The 17106-nt window shown below is 45.5% G+C and overlaps 1 protein-coding gene and 1 long non-coding RNA gene across 5 annotated transcripts in view; one reads left to right on the top strand and one right to left on the bottom strand.

Annotated features, from left to right (window-relative positions):
- Nucleotides 1–349: 349 nt before the first annotated feature.
- On the bottom strand, nt 350–3640 carry LOC131909672 (uncharacterized). Its single transcript, XR_009378897.1, has 2 exons — nt 3418–3640; nt 350–2935 (listed from the first exon to the last, which is right to left on the bottom strand). It is a non-coding gene; the product is annotated as an uncharacterized LOC131909672 (long non-coding RNA).
- The window catches only part of Dnaaf9 (dynein axonemal assembly factor 9), a 137401-nt gene continuing 121678 nt past the window's right edge, over nt 1384–17106 (top strand). For 2 of the 4 annotated variants that reach the window (XM_059261441.1, XM_059261440.1), the window contains exon 1: nt 3723–3884. In XM_059261441.1, coding sequence (XP_059117424.1) covers nt 3802–3884 — 83 coding nt within the window. In that variant the 5' untranslated portion in view covers nt 3723–3801. Of the gene's footprint in view, nt 1405–3721; nt 3885–17106 lie in introns of those variants that run through there. The other 2 variants (XM_059261443.1, XM_059261442.1) reach the window with 2 other exon arrangements.

The raw sequence follows: 17106 nt of genomic DNA, 5'->3' as shown, positions 1-17106 counted from the left end.
AGAACCAGTTTCACAAGTTCCTGAGGGATGCTGGCTTTTATCTAACTGCCAGAAATCCTCCTTTAGTTCAGGTTGAGCTCATTTCTGGATATTTGGACTGCCTTTTGGACAATGACAGGAGTGGCTGGAGAGAGTCTGACTGTCCACAGAACCAGTCATCCTATCTACTTGATTACTGAACTCTTCAGTGTCACCTTCTGATGAGCATTTATGGGACACAATTATTTGGGCACGGTGGCACATGCCTTTAATCCCAGTACTTAGGAGGCAGAGGCAGGTGGATCTCTGAATTTGAGGCCAGCCTGGTCTACAGAGAGATTTTTCAGATACACAGGGATACACAGAGAAATCCTGTCAAAAAAAATTTATGGGACAAAATTATCTTCACATACTTTGCCCATTTGGAGAGAGCCATCCAAATACTTCTTCCACAGATGTCTTTCTCATCAGTTTTCCAATCATGTTCTTTCCACATCCCTGACCATCTAGACAATCCATTGGTTATAGCCCATGAATCAGTAAACAATGGTACATCTGCCATTTCTCCTTCCAAGCAAAATGTATGACCATGTGTACTGCCCAGAGTTCTGCCCACTGTGAAGATTTCCCTTCCCAGTGTCTTTTAGGGGTTCCTAGAATGGAACTGTAATGCTCCAGCTGTCCATTTCTGGGTGGTACCTGCATAGCATGCAGCACTATCAGTAAACCAGGCCCTGGTCTTTTCTTCCTCAGTCAACTGATTGTAGGCACACCTCCTGAGGCCATAGGTACGTTTGGAAACAGAAGGCCTTGTAACAGGAGTAGAAACCATAGGCATTTGGGCAACTTCTTCACATAACTTGCTTGTGCCTTCAGGACCCAGCTTGGGCCCGATTACATCTATACCACTTCCATTTGATATTGGTTGGATTGCTGTTGTGTATGCCCTACTTCATGGCCTTGTGATTCTGATAATAGCCAGCTCATAATGGGCATGACTCAGTTTGCATGGTAACTTGGTGGCCCATTGTTCATTCTGGAGCCATTTTTGAGTGACCATGGCTCCAGAAAACTGGAGCTGAACACAGATTCGGATTACCCCAAAGTCTGTTTCAACATAGAAGCAGTTTCATGAAGTTTTTTGTTTATTCGTTTGTTTGTTTTTTAGACAGGGTTTCTCTGTGTAGTTTTGGAGCCTTTCCTGAAACTCACTCTGTAGACCAGGCTGACCTCAAACTCACAGAGATCCACCTGTCTCTGCTTCCTGAGTGCTGGAATTAAAGGCGTGCACCACCACCACCCAGCTGGAAGCAGTTTCATGAAGTTTTTATAGTTTTACAGAACAAAGAAAGTAAAAAAAAAAAATCAAGGCAAGTTTGAAATACATTGGTGGGTACATCAGAGAGGCAGTTACAACAAGACAGGGTAAGCTTTTTTTATAGGCCTAAGATGCTAACTGATGACATTCTTAGCTTTTTTTTGGTTTGGGTTTTAGATTGTGTGTGTGTGTGTGTGTGTGTGTGTGTGTGTGTGTGTGTGTGTTTTGTTTTGAGACACAGTCTCAGTCTCTCTACATAGCCCTGTCTGTCTTGGAACTCACTATGTAGACCAGGCTGGTCTTGAATTCATATAGAAATCTGCCTGCCTCTGCCTTCAGAGTGCTGGGATTAAAGGTATGCGCCACAATGCCTAAGACATTCTTAGCTTTTGGGTTAGCAGAAGCTAGTAGTCTGCTCAAATCAATATATCCCAAAGGTTTTAATCTATTAGTCACAGGATGTTAGTTCTGACACAAAGGTGGGCAAGAAATGGCTACTCTAGGGGCCAAAGGTAGCCCAAGACAAGGTCATTAGCATCTGGACCTACCACATTCCAACCTCTCCACATCACTGTAGTTTTCAGTTAGTCTTGCAGACACAGATTCTTTCCAGGAATTCTCGTTAACACTATTTCCAATATCACATGAAAAGATGACTATAACAAACCTACTGCCTCATGTCCAGTAAGATGACTATAATCCAAAAGATAGACATTAAATGTTTGGGAACATGTGGAAGAATTGGAATCCTCATACCTTGATAATGTTAATATAAATGTAGCTTTTTTCTAAAACCGTTTAGAACTGCCTCAAATTATTAAACATAGAGATTCTGTATGATCAAGCAGTATACTGTGAAGAGTATACTACATATACAAGAAAAAAAAGTCTTCACAAAAACTTGTCGACATCTGTTCATATTGGCATCAAGCTAAGGCACAGAAAACGTGGAAATAACCCATTATTCAATTACCTGATAAATGAATAAACAAGATGTGGTATATGCATACCACGGCATTAGTCAAACGTCCAATGGCACACAATTTTGGTCTATGCTACAAATTATATCAGCCTTCCAGCTGTATGATGATGCAGACCTGTAATGTCAGTATTTAGGAGGCTGAAGCTAGAGGCTCAGTGGTTCAAGGCCAGCCTAGGCTACATAAAACCTATCAAAGGGGGCGGGGTGAATATCACATTTGCTTGCAAAGGAAAGCTGATTTCTCAAAGCCGACTCCGAACAAAGCCAAAGATGTATATAGCGTTTGGGTCTGTAGGGGGTTGTGGTGTTTCAATAAATTGACCGTTTAGCAATTTACTGACTAATGGCTGTTACTGCGGTCTGCGGAACAAAGCGGCTGAGAACCGCTCTTTCATTCCGAAGCCCAGTCATTGAGCTGCTGATTGGGCTACTGTTAATGATTAGCTGGCTTTCAGAAGCTGTTGATAACTGGCTGATTTGGAAGCCCCTGAAGAGAGGCTATCTCTGATTGGCTGATTTTTCAGAGCCTGTGTTGGTTACCTTTAAACAATGGTTACACGTTCACGATTTGGGTCTGGAGGCAAATTTTCTTTTCTTTTCTTGAATATAAAAAATACTTTTATTTCCCTCTTATTTTGATCTTCTTTCCGTTAAACCTGCAGGAGACACGTTGGGGATTGTTAAAATCTTTATGAGCGGAAGGAGGGTTTTATTTTTTCAGCCAGCACTATTTATAAATGATTCAAACGCTGATCACTATAGCAGGAAAAGGTCCCGGGTTGTTAAAATTTACTATGACAAGATGAATTTAGGACACGGGCTGGACGTAATCATTAAATAGGCCCTGTAGATAAAGGATGTGGGCATCCCTCCACTTTATTCAGGAAGAGACCTGGGCTCTGAGACTTTCTGGTCCACTGACCTCAGCTGGAAACAATTCTAACTAGGATCTGAACTGCAAAGGGAGGGATCTCCTGGGATACTGTGAGCCCTCTGATGCCAGTGCCCTGAACAGGACGCATCGCTAAGGGACCGAATGTTTCAAAGGTGGGTGTGCAACTGACGAGAAGCAAGCAACTACAGACAGGAAGCTAGGTGTTCGGAAGACCCAGGGATAAAACGCCAGGTCCAGACAGACCTGAAGCACCCCAGCACCGCCGGGCGAGGAGGGGCGGAGCTGGCGCGAGACCCCGCCCCGGGCGCGTCCGCGAATATGGCTGCGGTTCCCACTGAATCCCCGGGACGCTGCACGACCTTATAGGGCTCGGAGGTGTGTTGTCCTGGAACCCGCGTCCTGCAGCCCGCGCCCCGCATCGGTCTGGCCCAGAAGCGGCACGTCCAAGCGTTCTGCCCGACGCTCCCTGACGCCCCCGGCGGCGCGCGCTCGCGCCCCGCCCCCCACGTGCCCGCGCGCGCCTGCCCCGCCCCCTCGGCGCGCCCTCGCTCCGCCCTGCCGCTAGCCCGCTGCGGTGCCGGCCCCAGCGACCCTCCGCGGCCCGGTGGTCCTCCGCAGCCAGCCTCCATGGACTCGTTCGCCCCACAGCAGCCGAGGCTGCCCCGCGCGCGCTTCGCTGGCACCTCTGGCCGTGGGGCGGCCTCCGTCAGGTACGCCGGGTCGAAGCCGCCGAGGGTGGCCGGGGATGCGCCGTGCAGCGGCTACGCCTCGGGCGGCAGGGCGTGGTCTGATATGGCTTCCTTGCGGAGGATTGTTTGAAACGGCTCCCTGGAGAACGTTTGCCGGGGGACGGCGGCCTTCCGGAGGGACCGTGCTGTGGCTGTGGCTGTGGCTCGACAACCCACCGCGGTTCCTGGGAAGACCCCATTGTGACATCCCCACCCCACGGACTGGTCTCCCCTGGAAGCTTTCCCACAGACAGCCCACCGCTAGAGGCCCTGTCTGCACGCGAGTGGCGCCCCAGAAACTCTGCCGCATGACCCCCTGTGCTCCTAAGTGTCCAGAGCCTTTGCCCCAGACCGCAGCTCGGTGATAGAGTTCCTGGCTCCCTGCATGCACATCGGCAGCGTCTCCCCTCACCTGTCCCTGCCTACTGCATCCCATGCCCCCTCCACCCTGGGGAGCGCCCGTTGCAGGGACGTGAAGGTCATTGGGGGCGCAGGAGGAAAAAAAAAAAAAAAACCCTGGATGGATAGGGAAAGAAGGCTCGGGACCCCCCAAAAGCGGCTGACACCAGGTCCCTGATAGAATCCAGGAGTGCCCCAGGAGTGCCCCAGGAGTGCCGGTGTATGGGGAGGGGAGTTGATATTAGGGAGGGCCGTCCTGCCCTTTTCTGTACGGAAGATCTGTTTCCGATTTCTGCTTTCTGTCTTTGGGGCTGACCTTGATAGTCTGGGCATTGTTTGTGACCGAGCTGGTATGGGGCTGGCTGCCAGCGAAACGTGGAGGTTGGAGTGGTGGAGGTGTTGCAGTAGGGACCTATAAGAAAGGGAAGGGAGAGTCACTGAGGTTTGGGCACTGCTAAGCTGTCATTAAACTAGAAGAGGCTTTTTGTTTGCGTACTTGCAGCCATTTGGCAAAGCAAACATGTTATTGTTCCCTTGAAAGGGGGTTGTCAACTAATATGTTAGAATGGCTTTTCCTATATTCTGTCTTTTTTTTTTTTTAAATTGAAGCGGGCCTTCCTTCACTCTGTAGACCAGGCTGGCCCACCTGCCTCTGCCTCCCGAATGTTGGCATTAAAGGCTTGTGCCACCATGCCTGACCTGCTTTTTCTGTGTTCTTGTTTGGGTATTTTAATGTTCTGTGTGCATGTGTGAGCGTTTCCCTCCAGTGTTGAGGGTCAGATCCCAGGGCATTGCTTACACTAAACAAGTGCTGTATCACATCCAGCCTTGTTTTCTGTAGAGGTTTTTTTTTTTTTTTTAATTTAGGGGGTGTTGTTTGTTTTAATTGGATCAAGTCTATGAAGAGTAAAAAACTTTTTATTTTTAAATTACATTTATTTTAGTGTGTCTGTCTGTCTGTCTGGTGCAGGCCACAGTGAGAGCATGAAGGTGAGAGGACAACTTGCCTGGAGTCTCCAGGATTGGACTCGCTCAGGCTTGGCAGCAAGTGCCTTTACCCACGGAGCCATTCTGCAAGCCCCCAAACTAATTCTCTCCTTTGATATCCCAGGGTTCCTTCACACATTCTGGCAGTGTGTTTATTGGATGACTTAAGACACGAAAGAAGAGGGAAGCGATTAGATAGTAACGAAACAATGCATCCAGGAGTCCTGGTTTGCTTCCACTTTGACACTGAATTTCTCTGCCCCTCAAGAATTCTTCGCAGTGTGTAGTGGTTAGCTGCTTGTGGACACAGTCTCCACTCTCTCTCGGTGCTTCTGCCAGATAGTCTCACTGAAAGTGTTTGAATGTTGTACGCATATTGAACAGGATGCTTTCGACCTTGGAGCACCCATCCAATAAATCTAGGCTGTCTGAAGGGGTGCGTGCCTGTCTGTGAGTGTCCAAGTGCCACATTTGTTTGGTGTGGTGCTGGAGATGAAACCCGGGGCCTTGTAAATGGCAGCCAAGTGCTCTCCCTCTGAACTGTGTCCCCATGACAAGCTCAGTAACCTTTATTTGAATTTTTAAAATAATTGCATTTTAAAATATTTCAGTTTAGGTTTATTTTTAAGGATGAGTATACTGTGTTTGTCTGTGGGAATGTGCAGGTGAGTGCAGGTGCCCAGTGAGTAAAGGTGTTGGATCTCCTGGAACTGGAGTTACAGGCAGTTGTAAGTTGCCGGACATGGGTGCTAGGACTTCATCTCAGGTTCTCTACAAGAGTAGTACGTGTTCTTAACGGCTGGGCCATCATCTTTCCAGCTTCATATTTTTATTTGCTTAACCAAAGATGTGTGTGTGTGTGTGTAAGTGTGACAGCACATGTGGCAGTCGGGGGACAACTTTTCGGAGTTGATTTTTTCTTTCCATCATGCTGGTCTCGGATCCCACTCATGTCATCAGTCTTGGTGGCAAGACTTGGACACTTGGACACTTGGACACTCACAGGCACTGGCAGGCATGCAGCATACACTCACACAGACGAACGTACACACATACGTGTGTATTTAAAAATGCACACATGTTGGCTGACTTTATTAATCATACCTAAACTGAACTTTGCATAAAGTGGTTTGACTGAAACTTGACTTCAGACAGTGCATGGTTTAACATCTGGCCTTTGGTAAAGAAATTTTGGTGAAGAGTCCCCTCATTTCTCCACCTCCCTGTAGTTAAACATGCTTTTCTTATTTCCTTACTTTCCCTAGTGTTTCTGAATTAAGTCTTATTCTGTTGCTCAGGCTGGCTTTGAACTTGGTTGATCCTCCTGCCTCAGTCTCCTAAGTGCCGAGATTTCAGGCCTTTGCACCATGCCTGGCTTTCCCCTTGACTCTTGACGTTTTGAGGGTTTCTATCAAGTTTCATCTCAACACTTTCTTGGCAGCTGCATTTGGTTTTTCTTGAGTTTGGTTTCTTGGTTGCTCTCTCTCTCTCTTTCCCAAGTGATGAAAGAGGCGGGCCTAACTAGTGAAGTCACATTCCTAGGGAGCATAGAGAGCACTTGTGAGTGCATGGTTCTCTTCTGTGAGAGAGCCCGTTCTCACAGATGGGGAGTGGAGACCAAGTGAAGATATTGTTCCTCAGAATTAGAGCCTCTTTTCTAAGGTCATGCTAGTCATCATGCTGTCTGTAAGATAATTTTGGTTTCTGTCCCCCAAGCATGTAGAATTAGAGTTGTTCTCCCCTTCCAAATTGGCTTGAGTTCTCAGCTCTTAGCTCTTGGTTAGTGAAATGTGCATAAAAATAACACTGTAGTCCTTTTCAGTGAGAGCTTCCACAGTGTAATTTGTTACTCTCTTTCCTTCTGCTGTGGTGGCTGTTATTGCTCCAAATGGCCGCTCCTCCATCACTCTGGGATCCAGAGTGAGCATGAGAAAGAAGTTAAGTATCACTGGGGTTTTGGAATTTAAAAAAATTATTTTTAATTTTTTATTTTTTTTTATTAATTTATTTTTATTCTATGTGCATTGGTGTTTTGCCGTGGGTGTTGGATCCCCTGGAACTGAAATTACAGCCGTTTGTGAGCTGACATGTGGGTGGTGAGAATTGAACCCAGGTCCTCTGGAAGAGCAGTCAGTGTTCTTAACCACTGAGTATCTCTCCAACCCCTTTATTAGATTTTTTTTTTTTTTTTTTTTTTTTTGGTTTTTCGAGACAGGGTTTCTCTGTGTAGCTTTGCGCCTCTCCTGGAACTCACTTGGTAGCCCAGGCTGGCCTCGAACTCACAAGAGATCCGCCTGGCTCTGCCTCCCGAGTGCTGGGATTAAAGGCGTGCGCCACCACCGCCCGGCTATTAGATTTTTTAAAAATTTTATGTGTTAATGTTTTGCCTGCCTGTGTATGTCCACACACCATATGCATGCTTGGTGTCTGCAGAGGTCAAAGGAGGGCACTGGATCCCCTGAATCTTGAGTTACAGATGGTTCTGAACCACCATGTTGGTGCTGAGAATCAAGCCGAAGTCCTCTGCAAGAGCATCAAGTGTTTTAACTGCTAAGCCATCTCTGCAGCCTGAATAAAAAATTTTTTGGCCTGGGGTGGTTAATATACTCCTTTAAACCCAGCATTTGGGAGACAGAGGCAGGCAGATCTCTGTGAGTTTGGGATCAGCCTGGTCTATATAGCATGTTTCAGACCAGTGAGGGCTGTGTAATGAGACTTTGTCTTTAAAAAAAAAAGTTTTGTTTTGTTTTTTTGAGAACAGGTTTCTTTGTGTAACAGTCCTGGCTGTCTTAGAACTTGCTTTGTAGACCAGGCTGGCCGTAAACTCACAGAGATGGTGTGGGCCACTATTGCCCCACTTCAAAATTTTTTTTTTTTTTTTTTTTTTGGTTTTTCGAGACAGGGTTTCTCTGTGTAGCTTTGCGCCTCTCCTGGAACTCACTTGGTAGCCCAAGCTGGCCTCGAACTCACAGAGATCCGCCTGGCTCTGCCTCCCGAGTGCTGGGATTAAAGGCGTGCGCCACCACCGCCCAGCCTCAAAATTTTTTTAAAGAAATTACGTGTGTGTGTGTGTGTGTAGATCCGAGAACAGCTTATCTGGAGTATCCTGCTGTGTAGATCCTTAGGTCCCTGGGATTGAACTCAGGTCGACAAGGCTTAGCAGCAAACACCTTTACCCACTGAACCATCTCTCTGGCCCTAGAATTTTTCCTTAACCAAAGTATAACCTAACTTATCTCAACTAATACTAAGGAATTAGTGAAGATCTTGCTGAAATATACTATCCTACTTCAAAATATTTTTTGGTTGGGATTGAAGGTGTGTGCCACCACATCTTGTTTTACTTAATATTCTAACATTTTAAATTATGTTTATTTACTCTGTGTGTGTGTGTGTGTGTGTGTGTGTGTGTGTGTGTACATGTTGGTGTTTATGGTATGGCAATTGGAGAACAACTTGAGGGAGGAGGTGCTTGCCTTCCACCGTATGGAGCTTGGGGACTCTGGCTCAGGTTGTCAGACTTAGCGGCTAGTACCTTTACCCACTGAGTCATCTCATTGGGCCCTTAGCATGCTTTTAAAAAACTTCAATTTTGAAATAATTTTAGATTTATAGATGAACTGCAGAACAGAACCATGGTGCATTTATTGCAATGAAGGCATCAGTGTTGGTGTAACACTTCAGTTTAATTAGTAAACTTTCATTTACCTGGAGTTTAGTACTCTAGACTTTATTTCCCCAAATGAACTTTCTCTCTTCTAAGATCTAATCTAGGATTCCACATTATATTTGAATTCGATAAAGCAGTCAGAGATGTGAGGGGGATAATTGTAGGTGCTTCTTGAATGAATACTTGTGGAACTGATTTTTACAAAGAGCAGGAAGCGAGAGACATGCTCACAGTCAGTCAAAGAGAAGAAGGAACAGCGAGGAAAATATCAGAATACAGTGAGCAGACCTCTGGATAGCATTTTCGGTTGGCGATGACTCATTTTATGGAATTCTTGAATTTAGCATCTTGTTGTTGTTGTTTTGGTTTGGTTTTTCAAGACAAGGTTTCTCTGTAGCCCTAACTGTCCTGGAACTCACTCTGTAGACCAGGCTGGCCTCGAACTCACAGAGATCTTCCTGCCTGTTCCCCTGAGTGCTGGGATTAAAGGTGTGCACCATCACTGCCTGGCTGAATTTACCATTTATTAATACAAATTCATGAAATTTGTATAGACATGTTTGAGTTGAGCATTAGTTTTTAACCATTTTAAATCAGGTGGTCTATCAGGAACTACATTCAGTAGCTAGTAAGAGACTCTTAGCAAAAATGACTTGAGCATTTATTCTCTGTTGCAAAAGATATCCTCCAGGGGAGGATAGGCCTTTTCTGGTGTAAAGTTATCAAGGATCCAGGGTGCTTCTGTGCTTTGTTTGGTGACATTAGCGAGTAGTCTTCATGGTAAGAGAAGGGAAGGAGGAGTAGTCCTCTTAGTTGAGTCAGTTCCCTTACAAGAGTTTTCCCAGACCTGTTGCTAACCTAGGTAAAATGGGTGTATTCTTAATGGAAGGGAAAATGAGTACGGGTCAACAGCTCTTTGATTCTACCGCTGTGAGATAACTATGTAGAGTGAGGATTATATTGCACTGGAATGTTGTGGCTGTGTGGAGGTGGTGTCTTAGTCAGTGTTCTATTGCTGTGAAGAGACACCATGACCATAGCAACTCTTATTAAGAAAAGCATTTAATTGGGGCTGGCTTATAGTTCAGAGTTTAGTCCAGTCATCATGGTAGGAATTCCTAGCATGCTGGCACACAGGAAGACATGGTGCTGGAGAGGTAGCTTATAGTTCTACATCCAAATCCTCAGGCAGCAGGAAGAGAAGAGACACAGGGCCTGGCTTGAGCATTTGAAACCCCAAGGTCCACACCAGTGACACACTTCCTCTCCCAAGGCCATACCAACTCTAACAAAGAGTGCCACTCCCTGAGCATTTAAATACATCAGTCTATGGGGGCTATTCTTATTCAAACCACCACAGTGGAGGTACCTGGAGAAAAGTAAAAATTACCACATAGTTACGTGACAGTAGCATGTTCTTTAGTCATACCATATGTGTATCAGTTTGAGTCATTTTATGGTTAGTGGTTAACCATGTTTGATCATGACAATAGCAATATTAATTTTGTCTTACCTGTCACCTGTTGTTGGTGTTTTTTACTCTTTTGGGGAGCCTGCCACTCAGCTCCTAAATAAATCACGCACGGAGGCCTATTATGACTTATGAAAGCCCAGCCTTAGCTTGGTTTGTTTCTTGCCAGCTTTCCTTAACTTAAATTATCCTGTCTACCTTTTGCCTCTGTGCATTTCCAGTTCTCTTACTTCTGTAAGTCTTACTCTGTGGCTTGCTGTATAGCTGGGTGGCTGGCCCCTGAAGTCGTCGTCCTCCTCTGGCTACTTCTACTCTTTCCCAGATTTCTCCTATTTCTTTCTGCCTGCCAGCCCCGCCTATTTCTCTCTCCTGCCTCGCTATTGGCTATTCAGTTCTTTATTAGACCATCAGGTGTTTTAGACAGGCACAGTAACACGGCTTCACAGAGTTAAACAAATGCAACATAAACAAAAGTAACACAGCTTGAAATAATACTCTACAACAGTCACCAGTGTAGGACATCAGTGGAAATGGCATTTGTGGCCTTGCCACACGCCTGCCTCTGCCTTTCCTTCCAGGTTCTTAATTTTGACAAGGGAAGTAAATGGTAGCAGCTTTATGGTAAAGGCCAGGTCTCGTCACCCTGCCTCATTCTTTTTTTTTTTTTCCGATTTTTCGAGACAGGGTTTCTCTGTGTAGCTTTGCGCCTTTCCTGGGACTCACTTGGTAGCCCAGGCTGGCCTCGAACTCACAGAGATCCGCCTGGCTCTGCCTCCCGAGTGCTGGGATTAAAGGCGTGCGCCACCACCGCCCGGCACCCTGCCTCATTCTAATCAAGACCTGAGTCTATTAATTAAGGTTAATTCAGATATGGCGGCTTTTACTATTCCTACTGTGGTTCCCTCTAACGTTGTGATACGAAGAATTTCAAAAGTACAGAAAAGTTGAAAGAATTATTCATTGAACATTCATATATGTCCATACCTAGATGCCATGTTTGTTTGTTTCTTTCTTTCTTTCTTTCATTTTAATGGCACTGACAGACCAATGCTTGAGACTAATCCCAGGGCTTTGGGATTGCTAGGCAAGGACTCTGCCATTGAGCTGTGTCCCCAGCAGTATTATTTATTCTACTTTTAAATATGATTTGATCTTCTATGCAATAAGAACAGTTAAGAGACACTCTCAGAGCAGCCAGTCCACCTGGAAGAGATGGAGATACCAGAGCTGCCTCGAAGACTCAGGGAAGCTGAGCTCCCAGAACGAGTCACTCTGACCTGCTGAGCCTGCCTGCAGGCTGTGCACTGAGCTCCACGTTTCCAGTTTTTGTGAGCTGTCGCCCACACTGACAGCTTTGGTGATGGGCTGTCTTTGAGTCATTTCTGCTCCTGTCAGGAGCCCCAATAAAACTCACTGGTTCACCGAGTTGGACTTTGATGGTTCCCTTACTTTGGTCTATCCTAAGTTCCAAATCTGGGATGAGAAGACATTTATTGGTCTTCCCAGGAATAGTGTCTTACAACACAAGGGTGACCTGGAAGTCCTGACCCTCCCACCTATACCTCCCAATTGCTGAGGTTAGAGGTGTGCACCTGTCACTGACTTTTAATTGACCTCCCAGGTTCAACTTACTTCCCTCCACACTGCTGTCAATTAAGCTAACAGTGATTTTATTAAAGAATCGGTCATTTCCTATGTTACTGCTGTTTTCAGAACACTTCTAGTAAAGGCTTACCTGAGAACTGAGGGCCTGGAGAGGTGGCTCTGTGGGGACTTGCTGTTCTTGCAAAGAGTTTGGGTACAGCACCCACGCCAGCTTGTCACAAATGCCTGTAACTCCAGCTCCAAGGGATCTGGTGCTCTCTTCTGGCCTCCACAGGCACCTGCACACACCTGGCATACACCAACAGTATTCACTTGTGAACTGAAGCTTCCAGAAAAAAAGCCAAACCTGTGTGAAAGATTATCCAAGGCTGCTGACTGATTAGAATTTCATGAAAAACAAAAACAAAAACGGGAAGACATGCCCTTCGTTCAGTGTCTTTTTCGTGCCGTTTCACATGAGACACTGGTTTGGAGAACTTGCAGCATCTTTTCTAGTTTAAGTGGTGAAGTGATAGAGAAACTAGTGAGCAGAAGGAGATCCTGCATGGGCTTCTTGTGCCTTTGAAAGAAGGTCTCTGCTTATGTGACTCGCTCCTCACAAGAACACAAGTGCAGGCTGGCTCCCTGCGGGTGTCTGCTCTACACTGGCTGGGAGTTGATAGCCAGGTTGTTGCCACTGTCGCTTTCTGCAGCCATAATGGCAGTCTCTGGTTCTCTTTGCCCAGCAACTGTAAACCTGAGAATGCCAAGGGCCCCACTCCTGTTTTTGAGCCAGTCCTCTGCTGTGTGCCCATTGGTAACAATTGAGTTGTCATCTCTCATGCCCAAACTATTTCCAAACCCAAGGAAACCCAGGAATAAATAATAGTGTAGAGGCAGCCTTCTTCTTTTAGAGATTGGACCCAGGATGGCACACGTTAGGTAAGTGCTTCACCATTGGACTATATTACCAGCCTGGAAGCATTGGAGAGAGGGGGGGAGGAGGGGAAGGGAAGGGGAGAGGGGGAGAGAGTGAGAGAAGGAGAGAGGGAGAGAGAGAGAGAGAGAGAGAGAGAGAGAGAGAGAGAGAGAGAGAGAGAGGGAGGATGAGAGAGAGAGAGAGAGAATGAGAGAATATGAATATTTTCGTACTAGGGAGTGTACCCAGAGCCAGGCAAATGTTCTACCATTGAGCTGTATCCTCAGCTTTTCCGTGAGTTTTTTGTTGTTGTTTTGTGGGTTTTTTGTTTTTGTTTTTGTTTTACATTTATCTATTACATACTTATTTGGTTGGGGGGGGGCATGCATTCCAGGTGCGTGTATGGTGGTCAGAGGACAACTTGGGAGAATCTGTGCTTTTTTTCACCCTGTGGGTCCTGCCCATCAAACCCAGGTTTGGTGTTAAGAGCCTTTTACCCTTGTTTGTATTAGGGTTACTGTTGCTGTGTTGAAACACCATGACCAAAAGCTGCTTGGGGAGGAATGGGTTTACTTGGCTTTTGCTTCCACATCACTGTTCATTTTTGAAGGAAGTCAGCACAGGAACTCAAAACAGGACAGGAACATAGAGGCAGGAGCCGATGCAGAGGCCATGGAGGAGTGCTGCTTACTCGCTTGCTCTTCCTTAAGCTGCTTTCTTACGACACTCAGGACCACCAGACCAGGGTTGGTTTCACCTACAATGGGCTGGACCCTCCCACATCAATCACTAATTAAGAAAATACTTGCCTACAGCCTGGTCTTATGGGGGTATTTTCTTAGTTGAGGCTCCCTCCCTTTCCAATGACTCTAGCTTACATTAAGTTGACATAAAACTGGCCAGCACACCCACTACATGTCTTCTACATGACTTCTAAAGGTGAAACTCTGTAAGTTGTGAGCAAACACAGGCCTATCCAGGATGTCCCAGCCTTGCTCAGGTACTGTGAGCTGCATGGCAGTGTTACTGTGGAATTTGGGGTGTATTCATGTCGACATGTAACAAACTATCATATATATGACCTTTGGCTATAAGGATCAATGAAAACTTTAGTTTTATATAAATTTTCTATTCTTTATGAAAGGACAGAAAACTAGTATTTTTACACATATAGTTTCAAAAAGCACTAATATGAATAAAGCACAGATATGCTTAGATGTTAACTGATTAATTCTGGGTGCTGGGTGGGGATAGAGTGACTGTGCTTTTCTTTGAACTCATTGGGGATTTTTTTTGCTTTTAGTTAAAAGTAAATACAAGTAACTGAAATGCTTCATGGTTCAGTGACAAGTCGGCTATATTCTGGTTAAAGATTAAATTTGAGAAGCAAGAAAATGTGCAAAGGTGGAAAAATCTGAATTTAGTTTTACCTATTTGATAAAAAACACTGATCAGGAAAATGTTCTACTTAAGGAAAAAAGACACCCTTTACATTTATGTGCTCCTACTTTACTTGGACTGGACAGGATACAAGTAGGAAAAAAGTCTCCTATTTTCAGTATTGTCTTGGCTTTCAACAGCAGTTGCCAGGGAAACACTTTTTGTTTCTTGGTCACATGATCTGGTCATGCTTTTTGTCAGCGGCTGGTTATAAGTTTGTAAACCAAGGCTCTTGGTAACCTTGGCAGTCAGTCAGCATACTGGCCTGAATAGAAAATGGGCCAAAGATCCAACTTGCAAAGTCTTTCCGGTGGGGAAGTGACTGCAAGATCAGTCCTGCATTAAAATAGAAAACATGCAGGGGCAGATAGGCGCCATCTTTTAGGGAAAGGAACTTATTTCATATTAAAATATCTTGACATCTCTACACTGTTGCTTCTAAAATCTTGTTATTCCATACGACTCTCCTCATAGCCTCTATTTTTATTATAAAACTATGGAAAAAGTGCAAGGATAGTATGATGAGTACTCACGCAGCCTACCACATGGATTTCTTTATTTATTTTTGAAACAGGTCTCACTGTATAGCCCTGGCTGGCCTAGAACTCTGTCGTCTCACTAGCGTCCATATATTTTAGAACAAACCTTTCTGTATCCATAAAATTCTTGGCATTTGATTGGAATTGTGTTAAACCTGCATGTTAATTTCAGGAGAATTGATACTTTGTACTGTGCTGGGTAACCACATCCCCAAGTAAACATGATTTTCCCTCCCCTAGCAGCCATCAACTGCCAATAGCTCCTGAGCTAGGGATGGGGACTCATGAGCCCTTTTCCCAGCCATGTTGAAATTTGACTGGATCTGGGCAGTGGTGGTGCACACCTTTAATCCCAGCACTTGGGAGACAGAGACAGGCGGATCTCTGCAAGTTCTAGGACAGCTAGGGCTACACAGAGAAACCCTGTCTCAAGAAAGGAAAAAAAAAGAAAGAAAGAAATACAAGACATTTGACCGTGTGGTGATGGCGCACGCCTTTAATCCCAGCACTTGGGAGGCAGAGCCAGGCGAATCTTTGTGAGTTCGTCCAGTCTGGTCTACAGAGTGAGTTCCAGGACAGGCACCAAAGCTACACAGAGAAACCCTGTCTCAAAAAACCAAAAAAAAAAAAAAAAAGACATTTGGCTGGCTTGATCTTGCGGGCATCCACACACACTGTGAGTTCGTGAGGGCCGGGCTTGTGTCCTGTCTGGAGGACAGCACTTCACAGTCCTGCGCCCTGTCCTCCAGCAATTAGTCTTTTTCCCTCTGCTTCTGTGATGGTCACTAAGCCCTGTTGGGGTGGTGGGGTTCTATGAGTGCCCCATTTAGTAACTCACAGGCACCTGTTTTACTCTCAGCATTTGACCAGTTGGGAGCTTCTGCAGTAACCGCTACCCACTGCAGAAAGGAGCTTCTCTGAGCAAGGTTGGGAGGAGCATGGCTGTAAGAGTGAATGTGAATATTTAGGAAGCAGTTCAGTGACATGCATTCAAAAAGCAGTAGTACTAGTTTTCCCCTAGTTCCCATGACCACCCCAGCCAAGGGTTTATGAATTTCCTTCTGTGCTACAGGCCTCAAATCCAACCGTAAGCTGGTTAGTGAACCCATAACATTCATGACATTATTATACCAGTGGGCACATCTTGCCTGGCAGACCGTTATTATAGCCTGCAGGGTCCAGTGTTGGGTATGACCACAGATGTCTTTCTCCTCTAGCAGCCTGTATAGCACATTCCAGCACTATGGAAGCTGACCATCAGGGAGAGAATTCTCGTTTTTTTGTTTGTTTGGTTTGGTTTTTGTTGTTGTTGTTGTTTGAGACAGGGTTTCTCTGTGTAGCTTTGCGCCTTTCCTGGAACTTACTTTGTAGTCCAGGCTAGCCTTGAACTCACAGAGATCTACCTGCCTCTGCCTCTCCGAATGCTGGGATTAAAGGTGTGCGCCACCACTGCCCAGCGGGAGAGAATTCTCTAGTCAGTTCCAGATGTGTTTCTCTGTCATGCAGTGAAAATGTGTGATATCTTCTGCAGTAGTTTGGTTTTTTTTTTTTTTCTACAGAGAGAGAGAATGAGAATCTCTCACTGTGAGTCCTGGTAAGTCTGTAACTCACTATGTAGACCAAGCTAACCTTGAACTTATGGAAATATACCTACCTTTGCCTACAAAGTGCTGGAATTAAAGGCCTGTACCACTATGCCCAGCCTGCAATATATTCTTTGAAATTTTCCATATGTGTGTTTTGTCTGTAGGCATTTCTATGCGTTACATGTGTGCCTGGTGTTCATGGAGGCAAGAACAGTGTGTCAGATCCTCTGAACTGGAGTTATAGATGATTGTGAGCCACTATGTGGGTACTGGGCATTGAACCCAGATCCCCAGAAGAGCAGCCAGTGCTCTTAATACTGAGCCATCTCTCCAGCTCTTTACTCTCTGTTTCTGGTGGGCAACCAAGAGGAGTGGTCGTAGTCTGTCTTGTTTTGGGGAGCCTCTGGAGCCTCCCTGAGCAATAACTTACAGGGTAGTATCCAGTGCCTGGTACTGGAGTTTTCATTTAATAGCCCATGTCTTCTGGGAACAGCATTGTCCATCCTTGCAGGGTGCCTCCAGTCAACTCATTTTAAGTCATATTGTGTGGGGGTGGGATGGGGGTGTGTGTGCCGTGTATGTACAAGTGCCTCAGGAAGCCAGAAGAGG

Source organism: Peromyscus eremicus, chromosome 4 (genome assembly GCF_949786415.1).
Source record: "Peromyscus eremicus chromosome 4, PerEre_H2_v1, whole genome shotgun sequence".
Lineage (NCBI taxonomy): Eukaryota > Metazoa > Chordata > Mammalia > Rodentia > Cricetidae > Peromyscus > Peromyscus eremicus.
The sequence above is the reverse complement of the archived record's forward strand: the minus strand, read 5'-3'. Positions and strand labels throughout refer to the sequence as shown.